Raw genomic sequence first — 26,737 nt, 5'->3', positions numbered from 1 at the left:
TATGCGAGGAAATGAATACTTGGATTGTACAAAGCGCTCATCCACTATCGCAAGCCACACATTTTGGGTTCAAGCTGCAAAACAACACAAGCCTGAGATGTATGACACGGGTGGTGCCAAGAGACGACAGAACAAAATAGAGTGAAAAATGTATTCAGAATAGGTGAAAGAGTGATGACTCGATCATCGTAACTCAAGTAACATCAATATCATGCGGAAACAGCGAACTACGAAAATTTGGCCTTTGAAAAGTCCATTTCAGGATGTTGGGCCATAAATTTTTTCAGCATATCCTGCTTTTTCTGTTCATCCGAGGTGGGGAGTCCCATTTGTTTCTGCCTTTGATCAAACATCATTTTCTCCACCATGCCCCGAGTCTCACCATCCAAATCGGCGAGCTTAGAGTTCTCGGGGTTGACTTTGCGAGTATTAATCTCGGGATCCGTTGTGACGATCCTACTCCACCACTCCATCTTATTGACCTTCTCAATATTAACGAGCAACGATTTCTTGTCCATAATCGTCCAGTACGACTCTTCGACTTTCATATCACTGGGAGTTTCAGCATCAATTATGGGAGCGTGACCTTTCAAACCGATTTTCAGACGCTTTTTTTCGATGTTACAAACTACGTCTTTCGACCGTACCGGAAAGTTCACGTTGAACAGAACTTTTAGTTCGATTTCTTGGAGCGTTTGGGTCCATGAATAATTTGGGAGATCGGCCCCGTTTCCACTATTCGGTTTAAGTTTTCCTTTGTCGGCTTCGTCTTCCTCCTCCTCCTCATCTTTATTGTTGCTGGCTGGTTCGCCTCCACCGTTTACATCTGGAACAGGTGGAGATGGGACATCTTCCTTTGCAGCAGCTGCATTTTGTATCCGAGCCGCCTCTTCTTCCGTAACCTCCATTATTTTGCTTTCTTCTATTTCCTTCTCCCTTGTCTTCTTCTTTTCAAGTTCTTCCTTCCGTTTTAACTCCTTGATTTTCTTTTCCTCCTTCTGGGCTTTGGCTTCCAAAGCCAATTTTTGATGACGTAACATCGCATCGGTGATGGCTTTCTGTGCTTGACCGGGTTCGGCACCATGGAAGAAGTCGGTTTTCCGTCTCAAAAATCCAAAAAAGGTGTCTAGAAGTTGTTGGATTCCTCCTTCGTGCTGAGTCGCGATATGCATCAGCATGCTGTCGAATGCCTCCGCTTTATCATTTGAGCCTGACATTTCTTCACAGTTCGATTTAGCGAAGAAAAATTTTACTGCAACAGCTGGAGAAAAAAGTTGAAAACATCAAGATATAAGGTATTGAGAATAAGTGATGCAGAAGTTCATGCTTTGTCCTGAAATACATGTTGCCATTATCAAACAGTTGACCAGGGTTGCTAAGTATGTGTTGGCTCATTTAACGCAAGTCTACTACACCTTAGAATCATGAACACTGGCAAAAATGTTTCAATAATAGCGGGAAATAGATCAAGTTTCTTCATCAAGAGGCGGCATACTGGGATAACTAATAACGGTCATTAACATGGTATTTATCACATGTTCAACTACAGGTCGCTGTATACTGTGCCTACTGTATAGTCACCAAAATCCATGCTAAAATGAGATAAGAATTGTCTGATGATTTGTAGAGATGCATGCAGTTAACATGGACTGCTAAATTTAATAATACAGCTATTTTGATGGAGTCAAGTGTCTTGAACATTAGTGGAACATAAAAATGATCCTACCGTTTCTTTACCACCATGCGTGATTGTGTTACAGGTGCGTAAAGCACGATTCAGACATAGAGCGAACACATGGCATGGTAGGGCTACACACGTCTTGAATTGTAACCAAGCAGTTGAAAAACACTTCTGAGCATTACAAATATATCTACATTTAAAGCAAGTTTGGAGCTTCATTAAATGTTACGGTAACTCAAGATGGCAAATAGAAAACAGGATTTAAAAATATCAAGACTGGTTTTCATCTGTCATAGTTATTTCACCAGATTTCAATTTTTCAAAAATTTGTATCTGTAATTCGGACACCTCCCTTGATTTACGCTCCTTCTCTTCCTTGATGCGTTGAACCTCTGCGAATGACCTTAATTTCATTTCTGCTATGGATCTAGCCTCTGGAGTAAGCTCCATATCATATTCGGGATCAAAGACAAGTTTCAGATCCAAAACTTTCATAACCAAACAATACTTTTCATAGTTTCTAGACCGCAGTTCTAGAAGGAATTCTTTCCGGCTTTTTATCATGGACTGGAGTTTCAATTTCATCCGTTTCTTTTCATATGTCATGCGGGCAATTTCTTCTTGCAATCTGCGTATATCAATCGTCAGCCGCGTGATTTGCATTTCCAAGGAGTCATTGTCATAGGCGTGTTTTCTGAGCTTTTCTCCATACTCGAGATATTTCGCCTCATACTTTTCATTGTCTGAGGCGAATTTCAAAGTAAAAATCCTACGAACCGGCTCTGGAGCTGTTTTAAGCGCATCAATGTGTCTATATTGAGGCCTCAAGTCTGACAAATTTAAATTGTCTAGCTGCGATGTCGTTTTCCATTCTTCGGGAACACTACGGACATGTTCTTCCACGATAATCTGGCGACCGCGACGCCGGCCTCGGCAAGATAAGCAAATTTTTAGGGCTAACTCGGGGGTTTTGAGTGGTGAGCACCAGTTTAGAAAGTTACCTAATGACTGCATCATTTTTACACCTTTCACAACTAGAGAGGCCCAAACAAAACTGAAACAAACCGACAAATTGAGGATCACCTGCACCGCAGAATAGTTTGAAATTTAATGCATGATGTTCTCAGTAGATGCACAACGAAATGGATAAGTGCACAGCGCGCGCGTTGAAAGTCATGCACCAACGCTTCGCTATTCAATTTCATCATTTCGATGCACCACAAGACTGCGATCCAATGAAAGATAGGAATATGCATTTAGACTTTTGCCTTTAATATTGCCAAGCATTCCCACTGAAAATATCCTGCCTCGATCATCTACACTTACAACAACTACATTTTGTATAGCTGTTTAGCATAATGGCCATCCAACCACAAATATGAATGACAACCAGGTATGGATTTATTTGCATGCTCTGTGTAAATTGAATGTTAAATATAATTCCGCTGTACTCTACAGCCTACGAGGTTTTATAGCACATTCTCATATATCCTAACTCGAGATAAACATTGTGCAAATAGGAATTTCCTTGGAAGTCGATATCATTTTCATCCAAGTTGTGCCTGTAGTAGCATTTTCATGATATCCATCTTCAGTTGAATTTTGCGAGTCCGGCTAAGTCCGTCCATAGCTGGTAGAAAGCTGAGGCAGAACATAATGTCTGGTTGCAGTTTCCCTCCTTCTGAGACACCTTTGAAATCAAACAAAAAGTATGTCTTTCCAGCAATCATGACATCATACTGTAATCATCAATTGTGAATATGAATGATGGGCCGGCAAATACAATAGTGTAATTGCATTCAATTGCAATGTTTCGATGAAGTTGTCTTTTTTGTTATTTGAAAACAAAATATTATTTTCATTTGGCAATTCAGCGTCTAATTCTATACAACGAACACATATCTTTAAATCCGCAGGCGGTCAAAGTAGCCAACATAGCTACTAAGTATAAGTATATCTGTAGAAGTAACGCCGCATTTCTATTCAAGTAAGTATTAGTATCAGTGTCTGTGTCAGTTTATTATCAATTTTATCATTTCAAAACACCAGAAGACTGCGATGCAATGAAAAGATAGAAATAGGTGTCGAAACGACTTTGAATAGTATTTAAAATCATAGACACACAGATAGGCCTAGGCATGCACAGTGAAATAGAAGTAGTAGCGATTTACAAGTAAGTGAAAAAGTAAGTATCGTAGGTCTAGGACAACTGAAACTGTCAAGTAGAAGTAAAAGTAATCCGAATTCATACCTACTTCCAGATGTGGTCAGTAACGAAGTACTTCTAGTTTTTGGAAGTAATCAAGTAGTTTTCCTCTACTTCTGGTACTTACTCAAGTAGATCTGATTTTCTCTACTTCTACTTACTAATATTTTGTGGTCTAATTACTTACTTTTCGATATTTTTAGTTTGTCAAGTACAAGTAATTTAATCCCCCAATACGAAAGATAACCTGATGAATTTCGGGGCTGTTTTTACGGATTACCAACATTTAATATTAGTAAAAGTCAACTAAACCCCAGAAATTTTGTTGCGCTTCGCGCACAGTAGTTATGGTGTGACTAATATGTTTTCAGGAAAGTATCAGGAAATATAATTTAGGTACCGGATTGCTTGGTTCCTCTAACACCGCATTGTCGCCCGTATCAAATATTTCATCACAGTAAATATGACCTACCATAACGTTTGAAACTACTGTTTCGCAATCTAGCAATTACCAATCATATCGTAACCTAGCAGCCCATTACGTGTCTTTCTGATCTGGAAAATCCAGCTTTTTTGAACGTTACACCTGTTTTAGCAGATCACCTTTGAAGATTTATGTACAAAAGAGATGAATTATAGTTTCCGCTTTTTAGAAGTGGTATTTGTATTTTACTTTCAATTGCAAGTATCATTCTTTGAGTTCTAATTACTTGCAATTCATTTTGTCTGCAGAACATACATGTTTCAGCATGAAAGCAAGTGAAGTAATGCCTCTATTTTCCGAAAATAAAGCCACACAAATATAACTTTTACGATCCACAATATTCGTTATTAACGAATACTAATCGCGCAAAGTGATGAAATCGTATCCGATAAAACTTCTACGTATTGCCCTTCGCATAAACTTGGGGCCTTATAATATGGGGTAGGGCGCCTTGCCATGATATTCTCTAAAACGGGGTCTTCTAGTTAACAAGGGGTTACTATCGCATTTTCATATCAACACTATAATTTGCATCCCATGATGCGAAAAAATGCTTATTCTGTCGAAAATTGATACCTCCTGGGATGCATCAATACGAATCAAACTCTCTGCACCTTCCGCATAGCTCAATTCGCAGTTTTTGACAGTCCATGCGCACGAATTAAGACATATTTTAAAACTCTTACTTACTTGAATAGATTTAAAGTCGGTCAATTATATTTCTACTTCAAGTAGTTTTAGGTGACTTATAGAAGAAGTACTTCTACTCGTACTTGAGTGGATTTTTTTTCGTGGCTATTTCTACTTCTAATTGATTAGCTTTCTTGACTTTTGACCACCTCTGACTACTTCAGGAAGTAGTGCGAGTAAGCAAAATCTACTGGAAGTACTTCGAGTCTTCGATAAGTAGAAGTAGGCTACTTCGTTACTGATCATCTCGGTTTTATCAGCCAACGATATGTTTTTATGTGGACAAACATATTATCGGCAATCGCTATTAGAAGATGAATGAATCCAATCTGTACCTCGATCCAATAGTCTTGTCAGGCTAGTGAAACCTATTCCAGTATAGGATACACATGGTGTATCGCATCGTACAGGCTACCAATCCTACCATCCATATAAAGCTGTAGGCTACGTAAGGTATCTGTATCATCAAAGCTAGCTTTCAGTAGTGTTGGGATCAAGTCAATACCTTCGAGTCACGAGTCATTTCGAGTCATTGCACATTTTGACTCGAGTCAAGTCAAGTCAATCGATTATCGAAGGTGACTCGAGTCAAGTCAAGTCACTCGAATTTTGGAGGTGATTTGAGTCAAGTCGAGTCAAGTCAAGTCAAGTCACGAGTCAAGTCACAATTCAAGTCAAGTTGCCTTTTCGGAGTATGAGGCATGCTTGTGTCATTGCATTTGCTAGCTGTCTGAAATACAGATTGGGTGGTTATTGATTCTGGGCCTATGAACGAATATAGAGTTAAATATAAACGCAAGAAGGCGCTTTATTGCTCACATATACGTAGAAATGCTTACCTACGTCAGTAATTGCATGGGCTCGGATTATAGTTACCAGCCAAAATAGAGAAACGAATTGATAAGATGCAATACATGACTCATTTACAAATTGATATAATCGAATTCCAGCCTTCGCCGATGGTTTAGGACTATATTAACTATATTGGAGTTCAATTTCAATAAAACAAGATGTTTGGTTAAGTTAAGAACGGAGAACAGAAATAGACAACAACGACAACGTAAGAGGTAAGCTTCGATCACTTCGTTTGCGATCAATTTATTCGTGAGAGAACAATAGAGGCAGAGTAAAACGCACGATCATTGAATGATTGGTCGCTCTCATGCGTTACACAGCGTTTCGCGTAAAATCCGAACATATGCAAGATACAATGATTTTTATCGACATTGATTGCTTGATGACTCGAAATTGACTCGTGAATTTTGCTCCGAGTCACGAGTCAATCCACATTTTTGATACGTCGAGTCAAGTCAAGTCAAGTCAAGTCATTTTAGCAAAGTGACTCGAGTCAAGTCGAGTCATAAGAAAAAGGTGACTCGAGTCTGACTCGAGTCAAGTCATGACTCGAGTCATCCCAACACTGGCTTTCAGTCTTGAAATATATAAATTGAAACGAGGACTTTTTAATAATTGATCATGTTGGTTCGCTATGACCGGGGTAGGGGCTACAAATCAGTGATTAGCGGTAATAACACTGATAACACGCAATTTCGAAATCCGTTAAGTCATCGTGCTTTGTCTAGCTATAAACTTGAAATTCATAGCCCTGAAACACCTTGGCCGAAAGATTCTGCTATAACTAGAAATATAAACTGAAGTCCCCTGCAACAATACAGTTCTATAGCTGCTATGCGTAAAAGGCTACGAATTATAGTTCTCACCATTCACAACGCTTGTTGTCGTCTCTTCGCTAGTAGAGGTCACGATTGTTGCTTTAGTCGCAATTGAATCTGATATATATAATATAGGTAATATATGCACACAGTTGATTCGGCTTAATTCGAACACTTTTGTGCAAATTAAGCGGAAATTCAATTATTCGTTTCATGGCCACGGGTAAAGTCGGGTAACGCATTAAAATAATGTACTGTTGGGTAATAAATGAATTGCAACTGCGCACTGATCGTATAGCACGCATCAGAGTGCCGCCACCCGCCACAAATTCTCAGGTGTGCCGCTAGTCGTTCTGGAATTTCGGAAAAACACCGGAGGTGGTCAAAGTAGTCAAGAAAGCTACTCAAGTAGAAGTAGAAGTAGCGACGAAAAAAAATTACTCAAGTACGAGTAGAAGTATTTCTTCCATAAGCTACCTAAAACTACTTGAAGTAGAAGTAGAATTGACTGACTTTAAATCTACTCAAGTAAGTAAGTAGTTGTGAAAACGATCGTAATTTGTCCACGTGTATTGTCAAAAGGTGCAAATTGAGCTATGCGAAAGGTGCCGAGCTTGATTCATATTGATGCATACCAGGAGGTATATAATTTTCAACAACATTAAGCATTCGTCCGCATCATGGGATGGAAATGATAGTATTGATATGAAAATGCGATACTAATCCTCTGTGTACTCGAACAGCACATTTTAGAAAGTATCATGGTATGGCCGCTGGCGTAGCAGCATGTGCTGCCGCCCCTGGCTCTCGCTTAAAATGCCGCCCCCCTAAGTAGACCGCAGCTAATATCAATATAGATTCATGTTCAAACAATATTGTCAATAAAAATAATTACAAGTAATATGCCGCGTCTCAGCCTCACCGTCTCAACGTTAATAAGGCCAAAAATATTAAGGACAAGAAATAGCGAACGAATGTATATTGTGCAAATAGAAAATCAATAGCCGTCTCAAAACTTAACTTTTCGGGATTTGCCGATGCAAAATCAGCGATAATATCCTCAAATTCAAGATTTTGAACGTAGTCTCTTTCTATAGACCAGTGGTTCTCAACCGGGGGTCCGCGGATCCCTGGTGGTCCACGAAGCATTTTCAGGGAGTCTACGAAGCCTCTGGTCACTGTAAAGTCATTGGTAACCTAATTTACATTCTTTTAATTAGGAAAAGCATGGGACAGTTTTCGCTTCGCTACATAATTACTAAAACTTTAGGACTCACGTCATTAAAATGGTCGTCTGAGATGAAATATCCGACTGTGCAAACTCATTTTATTGTCAACTTATCAATGGCATGCCGATGCAAACATATACTGCTGTTTATAAATGTTTTGTTAAGGTTTCTGAAAAATTAAATGTTGGAGATAGCAATTTTGATTTGCAGTTGTCAGTCGCAGCAAATTTGTAAACATTCGTTTGAAATAGCAGTTCCTGAACTTTTTTCCTGATCTGTCTTTCCCAATGAAGGAATTGAAACCGCGCCGCCACGAAATCCATTTTCTTCTGTGATATAGCCTAACCACTAAATACCTTCAAGATGAGATTCCAGATAGAAATGACTATATAGGATGCGTGGACATGATATGTTCATTACAAACACACACCAAAAGCTATCGTCGGAAGCGTTACGCGTTAATATTACATTCGCCACCAATATATCTTGGTGGAAATGGACTTTCGGCACTCGTTCATATCCAATCTGTAAGATCCGTCCCAGCAGGGTGCCAGTAATCTTCCCGTGCAACCCTCTCCTAACCTCATTTCCCACGACCTTAATCTCGTATCGATAAAGTATAGTCTGCGAAGCACGTGCTTTGAGAGATCGCCACTTCGCCAGTGATAGCGCCGTAGCGGACGTGCTCGCTTAAGTCACAGAGTCGTATACAGGCAATTAGATACATCTAACTTTGTTCTTTCTATATTCGTTAATATATTGCAGTATGATTTGAACCTGGTAAATCTACAAGTTTCTGACCACTAATTACTACTATTTGGCTGTTCTGTGCTAGTAAAGAAAGCTCCTTGGATCTACGTGTGTGATCAGGATTGCAAGTGTACTCAGAGCGGTCATTAGTCAGTCAACTAGTGCGTACAACGGGAACTGTAAGCTGTAGCGTCGACTCCAATCAAGCACTATACCAGCGTGTCTTGCAACAAGTCGTTGCAGCGACCGCTACAGTCAGAAACTTTACCAGTCATAAAGTTGAAAGTCGGAAAAGTTGAAAATAATGGAAGCTGCAGCAACGTCAGAGATAGCTGACTGCTCAGCCGTACAAAGTAAAACTGTGGCAACGTCAGAGACAAGTGCTGACTGCCCAGCTCCACCAAGTTCGGAAAATGTTGAAGATGAACGTGGAAGTGTCAAGAAAGAAATTGTGGACCAGAGCCCCGCGAAGAGCAAGTCAGTGGGCTCTGATGTTCCAACCAGTAGTGACGGCACCTTTCATGGATTCGATCCGAGAATGACTGAACTTGAACGCCAGTTCCATGAAACAAAAGGCGAAGTTGAAAGATGTTTTGACGAAACTGAGAATGCCATAGCGCTATTCACAAATAAAGAGGAAGTGCGCGAAGCAATGAAACGAGTTATATGCCATCGAGATGAATTGAAGAAAATTACTGGAGAGATTGTTTCGAAGTTCGCCAAGAATACGGGAACAAATGAATTCGCCAATAGCACGAGGTCGGTTGAAATGAAATTTGAAAAAGTCCGGCAAGCCGTTACGGATTTCATGAGGCTTCCATCTGAAAATGGATCCGTCCGTAGCCGCGCGAGATCTGGAGCCGGCTCGAGATCGAGTCGCCATACACAACACAGTCGCACCAGCCTCGCCAGCAACAAAGAGCTACGTCATACGAGAATAAGGGAAGCAGCCGCTCTGGAAGCAAAACTTCAATTTTCGGAGCAAGAAGCTGAAATGAAAAAAAGGTTAGTGAAAGATGAAGCGGAGATGAAAAAAAAGTTATTTGAAGATGAAGCAGAGATGAAAAGAAAGTTATTTGAAGATGAAGCAGAGATGAAAAGAAAGTTGGTTGAAGATGAAGCAAAGTTGTCGCAATTGGCTCTGAAAAGTCAAATTGCTGAAAAACGAGCCGAGATCAAGGCTTGTGAGCAAATTGAAAAGGAGGAGAACCCCTTCGGTCTGGATGAAGATATCCAGTGTGTTGGATCTAACTTCGCAGAAATACAGAATAGCGTTCCGGTATTGAATTCGGAAGAGAAGGTACAAAACTTTGTTAATGGTAACCAACATGTGTATCCTGAAGTAAGGCAATGTAATGTCAAACCTAGTGAACCCGTATCCTACGGCCCAGTTATTGATAAAACTCCTGTGCAAATGAACAGTGTCCCACATGTTGAACCGGAAGAAACCGGCCGAAACACGTTTGTAAAGATGCCCGTTAATAATTCTATCGATATACCAATTGATCGTCAATACAACATGAAACCGTTGACGCGAATACCTGATATAAAAGTTTGGGTTTTTGATGGCGATGAAACTAATTACATGGAATGGGAAAATTCGTTTAAAGCGTTAGTTGAAGATAGAGTGTATTGTGTTCATGAAAAGATGAATTTGTTGAAACAACATCTTGGTCCGGGCCCGCTGAAAGTTGTGAAATGTTATTTTCTGCGTGGTTCTGAGGAATCCTATCGAAAAGCAATAAGTGACTTGCGAAGTAGGTATGGAAGCCCTGTCGTTGTTGGGCTGGCCTTCCTAGATAAATTGAAAGGTTGGCGTCATATAAAGGAAAATGATAGACTTGGGCTGCAAGAATTCTCTGATTTCTTGGAGCAAGTTTTTGTGAACAAACAGTTTGTGCCAGAGTTGGGCACTCTTGATTACTCGTCAAATCATGTGTACGTGGTGAAAAAGTTACCTCCGTCACTTATTGATAAGTGGCGTTGTAAAGTGTCAAAGTACAAGGCACAGATGAATGATGTAAATTGCTACCCCCCATTTGAGTATTTTGTGTCATTTGTGAGAGATCAGTCTGAACGTCGAAATATGCCAGAATTCAGAATGTTGGATGAAAACCGAAATAGTAATATCACACAATCTGCTCAAAAGTATGGCCGTGATAGGCCATGTGTTTCATTTGGAACTAATGTTATGTCAGAGGAATATAATTGCATGTTTTGTGGAAAAAATGACCACCATATCCCAGATTGTGCGGATTTTGAGAATTTACCGTATCCTGAACGAATATCGTTTATGCGTGACAAGTTTTTATGTTACGGATGTGGGGAAAGATGTACTAGAACGCACTATGGTAAAAATTGTCCAAAACGCGTAGTTTGTGTGAAATGTGAAAAGTTACATTTAACTAGCTTGCATCCGTGCTCTGCTCCCGCTGTTTCGAATTGTATTGAAGTGTCCGAGTATAAAACTGTGGGTGATTGATGTTGTATAATTGATGCTTTGGTCTGAGATTATCCTTGTCTGTTTTGTATTATTGCTGTATAATGTATGTGATTAGCATTTGTTTGTGTTTGTTACCTGTTGCCTGTTAGGGTCTATTTCTCCCTTTGTGTTCGATGTAATGCTTGTAAAAGTCCGATTACCCCGACGTGGAGCCACATTGTTTACGAAAATAGTTGTAAAGACATTTTGTGTTGTACAAAAATGTCCTTAAAGTGGGGAATGTAAGATCCGTCCCAGCAGGGTGCCAGTAATCTTCCCGTGCAACCCTCTCCTAACCTCATTTCCCACGACCTTAATCTCGTATCGATAAAGTATAGTCTGCGAAGCACGTGCTTTGAGAGATCGCCACTTCGCCAGTGATAGCGCCGTAGCGGACGTGCTCGCTTAAGTCACAGAGTCGTATACAGGCAATTAGATACATCTAACTTTGTTCTTTCTATATTCGTTAATATATTGCAGTATGATTTGAACCTGGTAAATCTACAAGTTTCTGACCACTAATTACTACTATTTGGCTGTTCTGTGCTAGTAAAGAAAGCTCCTTGGATCTACGTGTGTGATCAGGATTGCAAGTGTACTCAGAGCGGTCATTAGTCAGTCAACTAGTGCGTACAACGGGAACTGTAAGCTGTAGCGTCGACTCCAATCAAGCACTATACCAGCGTGTCTTGCAACAAGTCGTTGCAGCGACCGCTACACAATCAATGACGAGAATTTTCAAGACAATAAATACAGGTGGAAAATTCGTTTCGAAATATTAAAAGTCTACCCAATTTCGACATATAGTGTGATGTTATTTTGAATAAAATTCATTTTCTGGCTGTTTATTACTAATCTAATCAATGTTTGCACGAGACAGTTGGCGGTTGCACGATATTTAAGCTAATTTTGAGCGAAAACTTGAGGGGGTCCACGGGGGTCTGTGGCGGTCCAAAAGTGGTCCGAGAAGACAAAAAGGTTGAGAACCGCTGCTATCGATAAAGCTGATAGCCGATCATCATTCATGGTAGAACGTAAATAAGACTTAATCAGTTTGAGCTTTGAGAAGCTCCTCGCACAGCCCTCAATTGAAACACTAATGGTCAGATAAAGTTCCAGACACGAGTATAAATATGGTGTCGAATGCAGTGTTGGGATCAAGTCACTACCTTCGAGTCACGAGTCATTTCGAGTCATTACACATTTTGACTCGAGTCAAGTCAAGTCAATCGATTTTCGAAGGTGACTCGAGTCAAGTCAAGTCACTCGATTTTTGGAGGTGACTCGAGTCAAGTCGAGTCAAGTCAAGTCAAGTCACGAGTCAAGTCACAATTCAAGTCAAATTGCCTTTTCGAGTTATGAGGCGTGATTACGTCATTGTATTTTGCTAGCTGTCTGAAATGCTGATTGAGTGGTCATTGATTTTGAACAGATGACGGAATGTAGAGTTGAATATACACGGAAGTAAGGCGCTGCATCGCTCACATATAAGTAGAACCAATAAACTACGTACGTAATTGCACAGCCTCAGTTACCAGCCAAAATAGAGAATAGAGAAACGAATTGATAAGATGCAATACATTACCCTTTTGCAAACGGAGGCTACACTCGAAGGGGAACCGATCACGCATTCAAAATTAGCAATCAGAATCTTCATAGAATCTGTCGCACTAAAGGCCTTTCAGCATTCATTGATCACCAACAAGCTAAATTTCTTGCACACATAATTTAGGGTTACCATATTTTCGTTTCACTATAGAATGTAAACGTGGAATGGCAGCGACCGATTTTGCAGCTTCGTTCCGCTTCGCTGAAGCTTTACTCAGACTTATTTTACGGCAGCTACTGTAGGATTTCTGGCAATCCAAAAGTTGTCTTCCAGAGCTCAGAATTTACTGAATCTGGTCTTGATCGAAAGCTACTGTCGCACTGATTCCGAAAATGTAAATAAAAATATGATCAGGCGCTGAACCGCTTAGAATTCGCCCTCCATGTCTGAATTATCGGCATTGTCCGAACAATTGAAGAGCCGCAATGGGTCATTGTTATGGTCATTGTTTTGCGGTCATCCGATTGTTCTGAACAATGCAGATTTTAGATGTTGAGGGTGGTTTTTCATCTCAGTGCGGTGCTTCACCATATTTTGATTGATATTTTCGAAATCAGTGCGACAGTAGCTTTCGATCAAGACCGGATTCAGTTAATTCTGAGCTCTGGAAGACAACTTTTGGATTGCCAGAAATTCTACAGTAGCTGCCGTAAAATAAGTCTGAGTAAAGCTTCAGCGAAGCCGAACGAAGCTGCAAAATCGGTCGCTGCCATTCCACGTTTACATTCTATAGTTTCACAATTCCGGACGCTCTTCAGCGCCCACTAGCGGATTCCCAAATCAGGTGTGAGCACATTGTCGACTAATCCTACATCGTTAAGTCATGTTCACGTCACGCTGGTAACATTATTTATCAGCCTATTGCCGATGTGCACTGCACCACTGAGTTATATAAACACCGCGTATCCGGTGGTTTCCAACCTTTTATGGTCGCGACTCCATTTCCAATTTGAAAATGTGCCGCAGTCCAGCTCAAAATTTGATGAGCTGATTACTAATTAGAGGTCGGCACATTTTTCCACACTTACTCACGGCCTATTTTTGAAGCTAATTACGTTCAACATCTCCGCGAACCCCAGAATAAAGGTAAACTACCCCCGGGTTTAAAACCATCATCTTTGAATATAAAGCATCCAAACGGCCTGCCCTAAACCGACTATATCAGGGGTGGGCAAACTACGGCCCGCGGGCCGCATGCGGCCCTCGACGCCGTTCTGTGCGGCCCGCGAGAGTCTAAAGAAACTTATTAAAAATATTGATAATATGCGTTCTAAAAATTGATTAATGCAGAGACTTGATTAAACTTTTTCTGCATGATAATTGTAAAGCAGTGGTTCTCAAATAGGGAGGCGCACCCCCTTGGAGGCATGAAAGCGTCTGAAAGGTGGCAAGAAGCTGAGCTCAACTGAATAATTTTTTCTCGCTCCGCGCGATTTACATCCCGTTCATAATTAATGCTCTGTATTTAGTCTGAATTTCATATTGAAAAATCTCTCTTCCACGGTCATGTCGGTCATAACCTTCCATGCAATCAAACTGTCCGTTAGGTTTGCCATCCTGGTTGCGTTTTGTGATATGACGATAAGGGGGTGATGGCAAATCTTTTACCATCATAAGTGAGGGGGGGCGTGTTTTAAAAAGTTTGAGAACCTCTGCTCAAAGGTAATTACTTATATTATTTTTTATGTTCAATTTCTGGCGCGGCAGCCCGATCTCCAGGCCCACGCAGTATGAAAGGTTCCAATTGCCAAACATCACAAAAATCCTAAACGTGATTGACATAATTCGGATCACGAGTGTGATTTCAGACTTGCCACCCCAGTTTTAATTATTTCAGTAATGTGCTTATAAAAAACGATTCGCTCGTGTCTAAGATACATTCGTTCTCTGTATGCGTAGAATTGGGGTATTAATATTTTAGCTACACATAGTAGAAGCGTGTTTGTATCTAACATGGTTATGATGCTGTCAGCATTGTGTGTCCTGAAACTGAATGAAAAGTCGAATTAGTAAATCTATGAACAGATCGCTGCTCACAGATTTAAATTTCAATCCAGTTCTAAGAATCGGGACAACCGACTTTCATCTCTATAGTTGTGACAAATTGGTAATTGAGATCGACCAGCCTATAAAATCTCGCCACTGTTTCTGTAGCGTGTACGATAACATCAAAGCAAATTTTTGGATTGCTTTAAATAAGCATATATATTATCTCCATGTCCTCACTATATAGTCAAACACCAATATTGCGTTTTGATCTATAATCCCAATTTCATATAGTGCGGCCCGCGAATGGATTCAGATGTTGAATGCGGCCCGCGAGCTCAAAAGTTTGCCCACCCCTGGACTATATGAATATACCGTTATCTTGTAATTGCGATTACAATTAGACTTCTTTTTGTAGATGAAGGTTATTTATTATTTATTTGTGATCGCAGTTTTTACGAGGGTGGTAGTCCCCATATTAATACCAGTATATATGACACTAAATCGTGCGCAGCGCGAAGAAATATTTCATGTAGCATAAATCTGCCCAAAAATAATCTTGTTTATATTGATTTACGAAAAAATTATGAGGCCTTCGAAATTCCGGACATTTAGGCATATTTTAGAAATTCCTCCCGGACGCATTTTTTACAGTGAAATTCCGGACATGTCCGGGAAATTCCGGACGTATGGCAACCCTAACATAATTCGAAAACATAATGACAGTGTCGTGAAGTTCAATAACGTTTGAAGATGAAAGAAGAACGAAAAAAGGAAGACCCTCCGCAACGCTGATGAACAATGTCCTCAATCGGAACGACACCGACATCAGGACATTCTCAAAAGCAGCACTTTCAAGGGAAATTTAATTTATAATTTAAATTATTGATGCTCTCTTTTTTGATGAATACTTCCATCACCTCGGTGATGGTGCTCTAAGTCTGAAAGCAGACAGAGCTAGACCTATATATATATATAAATTGATATGATACAATTCGAGCCTGCGCCAATGGTTGATAACTATGTAAAGTATTTTCGAATTCAATTGCAATAAAACAATAGATTTTGTTAAGTTAAGTACACAGAACAGAAATAGACATTTTGCTATTAAATTAGTTTACTATACTATAGTTTACGACAACGTAGGTTGTAAGCTTCGATCACTTCGTTTGCGATCAATATATTTGTGAGAGAACAATGGAGGCTCAGTAAAACGCACGATCATTGAATGATTGTTCGCTCTCGCGGGTTACACCAGCGTTTCGCGAACAATCCGAACATATGCAAGATACAGTGATTTTCATCGACACTGATTGCTTGATGACTTGAAATTGACTCGTGAATTTTGCTCCGAGTCACGAGTCAATTCGCATTTCTGATAGGCCGAGTCAAGTCAAGTCAAGTCATTTTAGCAAAGTGACTCGAGTCAAGTCAAGTCATGCGAAAAAGTGACTCGAGTCTGACTCGAGTCAAGTCATGACTAGAGTCATCCCAACACTGGAATGAAGTAACTTTGCATTAACTAACCAACCATTGTTAGGAACACGCGGCCTTGAGGGCTATTTCGGAATGGTTCCATTGTCATGTTAACAAAGTAATTCGTGTTTTCGGAATTAGCGTGACACTAGCTTTCGTTTATGACCAATTTGATTAAATTTTAGCTCACGGGACGCCAGCTATGGGGCTACCAATTACGCTTCTTTAGCCAGCTGCGTGCATTGTGTTAGCCTCATTTTGCCGCCCTCTCGGAGCCTGCCGCAGAGCCAGAACCCCATATTATAAGCCCAGTAGTTTAGTCGAAGAGCAATACGGAGAAGTTGTGTAGGATATGGTGTAAACGCCTTGCGCGATTAGTAAACGTTGATAAAAAAAATATGGCTGATCGTAAAAATGGCATACTGTGTAGCTTTATTTCCAGAAATTAAAGGCATTACTACACTTGCTTTTATACTACAACGTGTATGTTATCCACACCAAAGAACTGATATTAGTTAGAACTCAACGTATGATGCTCGAAATTGAAAGTATATGATACTGGGAGTTGAAAGTGAAATATAAATACCACTTCTAAAAGCGGAACATGCATTTCATGTCTTTAGTCCAGAAAGTTTCGAAGGTTGGTATTCTAAAACAGCTCTAAAACTATAAATGAGTCATAGTCCACTTTTCCAGATTAGGACACGCCACGGACTGCTAGATTACGATATGATAAGTAAATTTTGCCGATTGCGAAACATCGGTTTAAAACGTTATGATGAGCCATAATATTATATACTGTGATGAAATATTTGATATGGCGAAGGGCGACAATGCGGTGTGAACGGAACCACGCTAACCCGCTACCTAAATTATATTCACCGATACTATATTGAAATCCTACTGGTTACCCCGTAGCCACGCGTGGCGAGATAGCGCAGTGGAATAATCCGCGGCTGCAACACCAACACCAATGGGTGCGGGCTCGAGACCGGCCGAGGTCGACTTCAGAATTACGATATCTAAGTGTTGGAGGTTTACACAGGCTCCTCCTCGCCACCTCATCCGCGTCAGCGGTGTCTCACAAAAAGCCTAGAAGTGGGCCGTGCTATAAGTCGGCTATAAGAAGAATATCGGCCTGGTGTAAATGACCATAGTAGTCGACAAACACCACGAATACCCCAAAAACAAACAAGGCGCGAGGCGCGACGAAAATTCTGGGCTTTACTCAAGTTTTATGAAAATTAAATTTTGATGCTCCTTCCTATCTTCCCATTAAACTACTTCTACTTCACAAACTGAAAATAGCGAAAAGTGAGTAAGTAGATCACAAAATATTATGAAGTAGAAGTAGAAGTAGCGGAAATCAGATCTACTTGAGTAAGTGCCAGAAGTAGAGGAAAACTACTTGAGTACTTCGAAAAAGTAAAAGTACTTCGTTACTGACCGCCTCTGAAAAACACTGTACGATATTGAATATATATAAGGCATGCAGACAAGCAGATGCCTCTAAAGAAGCGGTCTAACTTCTTCAGTCGGCTGATAAATAAGTACATGTGACTATACCATATATGAAACCAATCACGACATTGTCGATGAATTAGGGAGGCCCAATATTCACATCATCACTGAGGGTCTATGTCTGGATAAAATTATTTTATTCGTTTCAAATAAACTGATAAACTATAAATTGTGCCACACATCATGAGCACATTGTCTGGAATTCTCAGGATTTGCTATTAGGTATTCAATCCATTTGAAAGCCATAAATCAAGCCATTGTTTTACAGAGGTAAACAGCTCATTCATTTACGAAATGCCCCGTTTTTTAAACGCCGTTTCGTGAAAAGTTTTGGATGCCTCATTCTAAATCCTATTTCATAAAAAGTGCAATTAAAATTTTATTGTTATTTGTACGGTGATGGGTATGTGAACATGTCTTTTTCGTTTTGACGAAAATAAAAACATATAAAAATGTAGCCAATTGACACTGCTTGGGAAACGACGCAATGCAGGTAGATGTTTGTCAATAATTAAACATCGTTTCGGTCGAATATATGTTTAAACAATTAGCATAGCCATCGCATTAACACGACTTTAAGCGACCTGCTGTAATTGTGCTGCGAGCGTTATATAATTTTTCTAGAGCGCCACAAGCCAAAAAAGTCTGGGAACCACTGGTCTAGTAACGTATAATGCGCGACTTACCTGACTGAATTATAGTTGGTCCGTCCGTAGTAGCTGGTCTAGCTGTTCCGTCTTGAGCTACCGATGCGTATACAGATGTCACATTAGTTGAAAAATTCCCCGTACCTACTATGACGCGACATTTACATTGATTCAGGCAATTTATACTGAGTTGGTTAGTTAGTTAGTTACGGAGCTGTGGGCGTGGGCGTTGATTATAATGAAATGGCCAAATAGAACTCTATTAAAAAGTCATACACTAATATTATGAGCAAGTACCATGCGTTGCATTCGAAGAGCAAAACCCGCAAGTTAATGGGCATTTCCCTCTCATCCACTTCTCGAACTTGGTGCAAAAGTTATTTCGTATGTGCTTTTGACATTGTTCGACGTCTTTATCCCGGCAAACCGCTGCAGATACGAGATAAAAATAAGTTGTGAAACTTTCCAATGTCACATGCATATTTAGTTTATCTCGACGAAGTATTGTCGATATTGTAGTAGGTTATTAATTGCAAATACTCACTTTGAGCATTCATTAACGCTACAGTAGTAACAAGACATGCAAACTGACATCCAAATGGTGACATTTCAACTTCGCTATCTATATTCCTTCTTTCAACACTGCGAAACCAGACAGTTAAATTTCCCGTTGTTAACCATTCCCAACGAATGGATTACTTATGACATGAATTATTCGCTAATGCTTCTGTATTGATTATTTAATTGGAGTATGCAAGTACCCAAGTATCCGTCACTATCCATTTGTGAAATGAAGGATAATTACTGTAGTAAACCTGTAATTTTTGACAGACACGGCATTGATCGGATTGATTCAGCTGCGTTGCTCATGTAGATGGATTACATGAGTTATATAATTTTCGTGGGTTCATTCAAAAAGCCTGCCCGTTCCTTTGAACCCTAAATAATGTAAGACATTCAGATAGTTACGGCGCCTTATATCGTCGCAGTGTAATAAGACAGTAGCTTATGTTTTTGTATAATTTTAACTTTTTGCGGCAAAATCTCGGTCGTGGTTGTGTTTGTATCAGTGTTTCAAAGTTAACCTTATTGGCCAAGATATATGGCCGAAAGAAAATTAAGACTTTAAAAATACTTAATTAGTGTAAAATGGACATAAACCACTCTGATTCCACAGCGACGATGTGACTATCTATAATGTCACTATGAATGCAAATCGACACATGCGATCCCGAGAGTGTATTAAATTTCTGTTTTTGCGATATTCATAAAATTAAGAGTGCTCCATTTCGATAGAGCTATAGGGTTGGTTTCATACGTCATTTAAACGATCGTGTATCGCGTGAACACGAAGTCCTGATCAGAGATATACTTTGGTCCTTTTTATGACAGGCAGTCGGGAGCCTTTTTCGTCAAAGGAGTCATATTGGCATATTTTCAGCAATATATTCAATTGTAATATCAGCTGTGACGTTGTGGCACAAAATCGAAGTTCAGTACATGGAATTCATCGTATCGGTCATGTTTCTTGTGCTTGTTGGTCAGGTCTTTTCTCTTGACAATGGTCACTGTGCGCTTGGAAAGACTAGCACTCATGAATCGCAACATTACTATTGAATAGGGCGATTTTTTGACATGTCAAAAAAGTCAAAATTAGGCAAAATTGTAGTGCTATAGATCAAAAAATGTCAAAATTGTCTACAAAGTTAAAACTGCATTTCGTTTGACATTTTACAGCTTGTAGCCTACTTTATAGGTCTACCGTTGTAGAAGGCCCATTGTATGCTCATTGTGAATCATAAACATTCAAATGAAACAAATAGGTTGACGTGGTGTTATGCTCAACGTACCGCAATATCCCAACTGAAGCAAGACTGCGTGGGCATTCCATGGTTCTTATATCAAGAAGAGCGTGATGAAAAATTGTGATGTGTACACCATTGCCAGAATGAAGCAACACGGTTAGTCACCAGCAGTGTATGTACAACTTCAGTGTTGTCAATCAACAACTGCTGCTGTTGAACGTTCTTTCTCCATTCTTGGCAAGCTACTTGTTATGCAGGAAAGTATCTTTCGTTGTACTACGAATTTTTTAAATTATTTCTATTATAATGCGTAATGTAACTATTGGAATTCTTCATAGGGCCAGATTTCGCTAAAATAAGTTTTTTTTTCATGAAAAAATTTGTCAGGTTTTGAGGCAAAATAGTTTTTTTCAGGCCAAACTACTTCGTAAGGACAGACAGTTCCAGCCAGAAATGAAGATACGTAGTACAATTCAAACATTATGTGTGAAACACCTAATTTGTTACGTTAGGTCAAATTTGGTCAAACTTAAGATAAAAAATGTCAATATTTTGATTTTTTAGGTCAAAATCTTCCGTTTTGTCGGTAACAAAAATCGCCCCACCAATGAAATTAAATGGAGATATTGCAGAGGATGAGCCATCTGGTTAAATCAGAGGTCTCAAACTTAAATGTGCTCGCGGGCCAATTTCCAATTTTGTAATGGCGCCGCGCGGGCCGCGGCATCGATAATAGAGGAGCTCTATGTATTTCCAAGTAGGCCTTGGCGGTACCTTGCAGACTGGCATTCCACACACATCGTGAAAATGTGATTTACTATTGTGAATCCACGCCTGGCACGAACAAAATATCATATTTTATTATAGTTGAATAAAATTGTTGCTGTACTTGGCATAGTTGCTGTATATTTAGTTTTAGACATCAAAACACAGTAGGCCCTACAAATGCATCAGGACATCGTAAAAACTGTCACGTTAAAACTTTACAGCTAACGATAATTTCACGTGTCACAATTATAGGTAGAATATTTCTCGAATTTTACAAAGATTGATCTGATATCAGAGCATTGCAATGCAGCAGTAGCCTAATCCGGGTTTCGGGCATGCATACTCCTGATAACCATGCTATTGATCAATTTATTACCGAAGTCAAATTAAATCAGCGTTAGATTTACCTTCCAATATTTGAACAGATCTATATCAACTTAAATATAATGATTACTGTGCCATGGCAATAGAAATGTCAAATCGGCGAGGGGCAAAACGCCTAGGCGAGGTAAGACGCCCACCATCAATATCACAGAACAAAACGAGCATTGAATGCGTCACAGTATATATAATAATATAATAATAATATCGCTTAATGGTCAGACGAAACTGTCACTTTGATTTCCACTCCTGGATGAAGATATGTAATGTTTTATGAGATTTTATGACTTTTACACATATTCTTACCAAAATATAGCCTTTTACAATCAAGTGAAATGTCATATTTAACGGATGCTACAGAGAGTTTTCCGGTTCAATTTGTGCTTTCACTACGCGTAGTTGGATTTAAGCCACAGTCCGAAGGCGAATTTACAGAAAAACTACCTGGTAGCTTATCCACAAACAATGACGACCTTGAGGCTAAAACGCCTACCCCATCTGTGGGGTAAAACGCCCCACCCCTCAAGTCTAGTAAATGTGGACTGCGTAGTCGTTTATTGGCTCATCAAGAATGCTTTCTCGGAGAACGACACTCCCATCAAAATTGCTATTCAGCTGTGGAATATAGGCTATTCCTCCGACTAAACAAGATATATCTCAATAACTTCCGACTTGTTTTTGACTTTCATAATCAGTTGGCATTTCCAAGTGAAATTTGTTTTTAAAATATCCGGTACGCCATGATGAGGCGGAGAAGCATGTATAGGAATTAAATATTTATCGGTTACTGATTGGTATGCTATATTTAATGGGGTATAAGGGGGTAAAGGCCATTGGAGGCGTTTTGCCCCACCCCTGATACAAAACGTCAAATTGGTGGACATAGATGAATGATAATTTTATATATGATAATTGATACTTGGACTTTCCATACGATCGTGGTAGAGTGGGGACGATATCTCGAGCGCAGATTCCAAAATTCAACCCGTTTCGATCAGTTTGGTGGATATTATGACGTGTCCCGCTTAGGGTAGGCGCGCTGCCCCACTCTAACCTACAGCTGTGAAGGCAACGACTACTTTATACTCGATCGCCACATTTAATTGGCGACGATAACAAGGAAAAAGATACTAACCATACACCAAGAGGGCAACATAATGCCAATGTTTGCCATACCGAGCTGCTTAGATATCTAAATACGCAACACAAGCTAAGACCTTTTGATATATTACCATTACCCATACCAGTTTGATAGTTTGTTGCATCGGTGGTTGTACTAAAGGCACGGGGTTCTGAGTCACAATAATTTCTTCTCTGATTATAACGTTTGACGCGACTCAACTCAAGTCATGTTTATTTTATCACACATTGCGTCCGAGATCGAGTAATTCTACAAACGTTCGCGCCCAAGTCCAAATCTCAATTTTCAGTCACGTTCAGTCATGTTTTACCACCATAAACAAGTAGTGTGACGTCATAGGCACTTCTACTGCGTGATAACTTTTGAAAATGATGTAATATTTAAGTTTGATCAGTAGTTTCAGGCTTCCGGAGTAGTTTTATAACGAATTTCCAGTTCTCAAATAAAAAAATATATATTTTGCAATTAAATATTGTCGAATACTTCAAAATCCAAGATGCCGTCGCGGGCCGCACGCGGCCCGCCGGCCGCGTGTTTGAGACCTCTGGGTTAAATTATGATAAAATCAGTGAACCGGAAGACGTACTAAAAGAACTGGACTATATGATGACTGCCACTGCGTCGATAGTGCCTTCTATCACCTAACAAGGGGACGACATTGCAACTCATTCCATGGCGCTGGCGCAGTATGACCGATTTTAGGATAACATTAACGAGAATATGGGAAACATCAAGCAATCATTGCACTAAGCCACGCAGGATGCCGCGTGCCTCATTAAGCTTGTCGCGTGGAAATATTTCTTGTCCATCTCTCGATCACATGCACCATAGTGCCATGCTACTATTACTTGCGCGAACCATTGTGTTGTAGGCTAATTTCAGATGTTATTTTTCGTCCTTTTATGAAATCGTTGTTTTTAAAAATGTTTTAACATTAAGGGTCCTTTCATTGAAATGGAGCTAACATTTTGTCATAGCTAACATAGATAAATTAATACGGCGAAATAAATCACGAAACTCACTGAAATATAGCCTATGATGCGAAACCGACAAACACATGGTCACAGTGGCGGATTGTTACATCCAGGGCTTTGGAGCCGGAGCCGGAGCCCGGAGCCCCGGAGCCGTGCATTTTCACCGGAGCTGGAGCCGGAGCTCTACATAAAATTCAGCCGGAGCCGGAGCCGGAGCTGGAGCCCGTTATTTGAGGAGTAGCTCCGGCTCCGACGTATTTCATAGGATGTTATTATATATGCAACAACCACCACATCGGCTGATTTATCATAATTGAACAGCAGGCCGGAATTTTAATGCTGTGTACGTACAGCAATGGCAGCCTGTGTGCGTTCTAGTGCAACTATAGAGACTAGGATGTAGGACTGTAGGACTCCTACAGTCTCTATAGTGCAACTATGATGTTATCGACCATTGACAAGTATTCATTATGACGTCACAAGCCGTTACGGCGGCACCTATGTCTTCGTTGCTACATCGGATGTTACTGTCGGTTGACAAACTCTAGATTACTATAGATAACTAACCTATGGGTAGATAAGTAATCTATATTGACCAGAAATGGCCAACGTTTTCGGCCAAAGGGGCACATGAAATTGACGAACGAGTGCGCGGTCCACTAGCCGCGCCAAGCGGGTAAAATTTTCAAAGTCTATAAATCAACTAGGTCAATAATATTATTACTTGAGTATATTGCGGGTCTACTGTATACCGCCCGATAGACTCAGTTTGCAAGGACACGACTATTCAGCGTCTGGCCACATCGATATCGAAGGTCTCCGATAACATGCGACAATCATTTTGTGCCTACATTTCATCGTCGACGATCTTTATGCGAGCGCAAACGCGAAAAGACTTTCTCCCGTAATTGCGAATATTGTTAGACTCAATCGGGTAAATTAGGCGTTTTTTTCATTTTCGGTAGGGGGTAGGCTACCAAGCAAGAAATCGTGTGACAATTAAACACGCGAAGCGTGAAGAAAAATTTCACTACTATTTTAGTTTATTGTAAGGTACGACGATTTACTGAAAATGTGACTGTACCATGGATCTGCCAATGCGTCGGAACTGATATTTTAGTCATCAACATCCCAAGTATCGCAGTCATACTTGTAATTTTTGGTTGGCATTGCAAGTTCACAATCTGAGCAATTCATTTTCGATAGTATAATAGGAAATTACCTCGCGGGCCACGCAAAACCCTCTCGCGGGCCACATTTGGTCCGCGGGTTGGCCACCCCTGATATAGACAGGCCCATTCGATAATTTCAGAGGCGGAGCCGGAGCTGGAGCCGGAGCAGTGGTAATAATGCGGCTCCGGAGCTGGAGCCGGAGCTAATGTATGATAGAAGAAAGCTCCGGGGCCGGAGCTGGGGCAGTTTAAATTTACGGCTGCTCCAAAGCCCTGGTTACATTATCAATATTAGTAGTGATGGGAAGTGTGGAATGAGGGTTCTTCATCTATATATCCAATAGATAGCCTAAATTTGATCGCTCTGTACCTACGTTGATACAGCACTAAGCAATTAGCATAATAATGCTTTGGCAATATGGTGTTGGTTCTTCTAATAGGAATATGATTGTTGAAAAGTATCGATGGTCGTCAGACCTCATTTACAGCAATCATCCCGATATCTACTAGAATTCTACACATACATGAATTCATTGTACGACTTACTTGACTGAATAGTTGGTCCATCCGTAGTAGTTGCTGGCTTATCTGTTCCACTATGAGCTGATAAGTAGACAGATGTAGCATTATCGGATGAATTTCCAGTGCTCCCTATCACACGAAAGTAAAACCAATTCAAATCGGAAAAAGGATAATTCTGGAACTGTTGTCATTATTGCATGAAGGGAATTATAGATATAACCGAGGAATAAGCCTATACTGCATAAGAAGCGTGTATTAGTCATCGAGTAGAAATACCAAGAGTAGCCTACCATGCGTTGAATTCGGAGAGCAAAATCCACAAGTTAAGGGGCATTTTCCTCTCATCCACTTTTCGAACTGAGTGCAAAAGTTATTCCGTATGTGCTTTTTACACTGCTCAACGTCTTTATCCCGGCACACACCTATAGATGAGAGACAATTATAAAAGACAAAGTCATGAAATTGCTAAATGTTAACATACTGGTTAGGTTATAGGTTACTCTAATTAGGAAATAGACTCACTTTGTGCATTCATTAACGCTACGGTAGTAACAAGACATGCAAACTGACACGCAAATGGAGACATTTCAACGACGCTTAATTTATTCCTGTTTTCTACACCGGGGCGAAAATTCCAGCAGGGTTAACGATTTCGAATGAATGACTGAGCATCAGTCATATAGAGACCCATCGTACACAAATGCTTCTATATTCTGGATTAATTTCATTGAATATTCGAGCGCATCATATATTCAAGATCTCCCATTCCCATCATTTTTTCGTCGATATAGGCCGAATATACATTTCCCAGATGATGAATAATTATACCTTTCAAGACGAGCCTATAATTGTAGGAAGATTTTGCATTGATTAGATTCGATTGACTCACGAGGATGTATTTTGTGATTTTGAAAGTTTTCGATGATCCTTCTAAGTACTTTCCAAAGCTACTTGGCCGATGGTCACTTCAATATTAGATGGTGTACAGGTAACTTCCACCACGCAATTATAACGACTACCGACCGTTCCATGATTGAAGAAGTTTGCTACCGTGCGATGAAATGAAATTCTATCATAATAATAGTAATTATAGTAATCATATGTGGTTCTATAATTTTTATCAGGACACATATGACACAATGTAATGTAGATCAACTTCCATTATCGTCATTATTATGACGCGTCTGGTAACCTTAAAAACCTTTTGTACCACCTTCGAAGGTGCTCGATCATCATGGATTCAGTCAGCTTCACCATAAATTTGCTTTGGAAAAAACTCTTACCGGATTCTGATCAGAGATGCTTGCAACATCCAGCTCCTATCATGATCATATTTTCACGGTTCCCTGTATAAAAATTCGAGATTTAGATTTCAATCTGAAAATGACAACGTCTTATTTCATTTTGAAAGTGATTTTGCCGCTCAGTAATACCAGAGTACACTTGATAGTTGTAAAAGCTCCGTTGGTTATCGTAATTGAAGCGGTTCCCTCAAATCACCGTAGTCGTTGTTTTGAGTTTTACGAAATATTTCTTGATT

At 40.0% G+C, this 26,737-nt stretch overlaps 3 protein-coding genes across 9 annotated transcripts; all 3 read right to left on the bottom strand.

Moving 5' to 3' along the window:
* Positions 1-137: 137 nt before the first annotated feature.
* LOC145448825 (nuclear migration protein nudC-like) lies at positions 138-1,881 on the bottom strand. Its single transcript, XM_080327272.1, has one exon. The coding sequence runs from the start codon at positions 1,215-1,217 to the stop codon at positions 228-230; it is 990 nt and encodes a 329-aa protein (XP_080183398.1). The 5' UTR covers positions 1,218-1,881; the 3' UTR covers positions 138-227.
* Positions 1,262-2,829, bottom strand: LOC145448828 (small ribosomal subunit protein uS15m-like). Its single transcript, XM_080327281.1, has one exon. The coding sequence runs from the start codon at positions 2,696-2,698 to the stop codon at positions 1,952-1,954; it is 747 nt and encodes a 248-aa protein (XP_080183407.1). The 5' UTR covers positions 2,699-2,829; the 3' UTR covers positions 1,262-1,951.
* Positions 2,830-3,060: 231 nt separating this feature from the next.
* On the bottom strand, positions 3,061-26,689 carry LOC145448827 (uncharacterized). Of its 7 annotated transcripts, none has more exons than XM_080327280.1 (7): positions 26,481-26,689; positions 25,488-25,619; positions 25,222-25,326; positions 18,732-18,863; positions 18,474-18,581; positions 6,783-6,851; positions 3,061-3,371 (listed from the first exon to the last, which is right to left on the bottom strand). In XM_080327280.1, exons 2-7 carry the CDS (start codon positions 25,540-25,542, stop codon positions 3,229-3,231), a joined length of 612 nt encoding a protein of 203 aa, XP_080183406.1. In that variant the 5' UTR covers positions 25,543-25,619; positions 26,481-26,689; the 3' UTR covers positions 3,061-3,228. The 7 variants fall into 7 exon arrangements, with proteins under 7 accessions (XP_080183406.1, XP_080183402.1, XP_080183400.1 ...); XM_080327276.1 differs by lacking the exon at positions 26,481-26,689 and adding an exon at positions 25,720-26,034 and having other exon boundaries at positions 18,474-18,530; XM_080327274.1 differs by lacking the exon at positions 26,481-26,689 and adding an exon at positions 25,720-26,031.
* Positions 26,690-26,737: the final 48 nt, after the last annotated feature.

The sequence above is a fragment of the Botryllus schlosseri genome, chromosome 10 (assembly GCF_051294905.1).
Source record: "Botryllus schlosseri isolate E-star chromosome 10, Bs_hap1, whole genome shotgun sequence".
Taxonomy (NCBI): Eukaryota; Metazoa; Chordata; class Ascidiacea; order Stolidobranchia; family Styelidae; genus Botryllus; species Botryllus schlosseri.
This window is presented reverse-complemented; position numbering and strand designations above follow the sequence as displayed.

Excerpts from the sequence above, each read along its gene's own strand:
- LOC145448827 (XM_080327274.1), bottom strand. The coding sequence starts at position 25,783 with ATGTCTCCATTTGCGTGTCAGTTTGCATGTCTTGTTACTACCGTAGCG. Across the intron at positions 18,864-25,221 it reads TGGACCAACTATTCAGTCAA|CGGTTTGCCGGGATAAAGAC; the intron begins GTAAGTCGTACA and ends TCGTATCTGCAG. Across the intron at positions 3,372-6,782 it reads GACAACAAGCGTTGTGAATG|GTGTCTCAGAAGGAGGGAAA; the intron begins GTGAGAACTATA and ends TTGATTTCAAAG.
- LOC145448825 (XM_080327272.1), bottom strand. The coding sequence starts at position 1,217 with ATGTCAGGCTCAAATGATAAAGCGGAGGCATTCGACAGCATGCTGATG.
- LOC145448828 (XM_080327281.1), bottom strand. The coding sequence starts at position 2,698 with ATGATGCAGTCATTAGGTAACTTTCTAAACTGGTGCTCACCACTCAAA.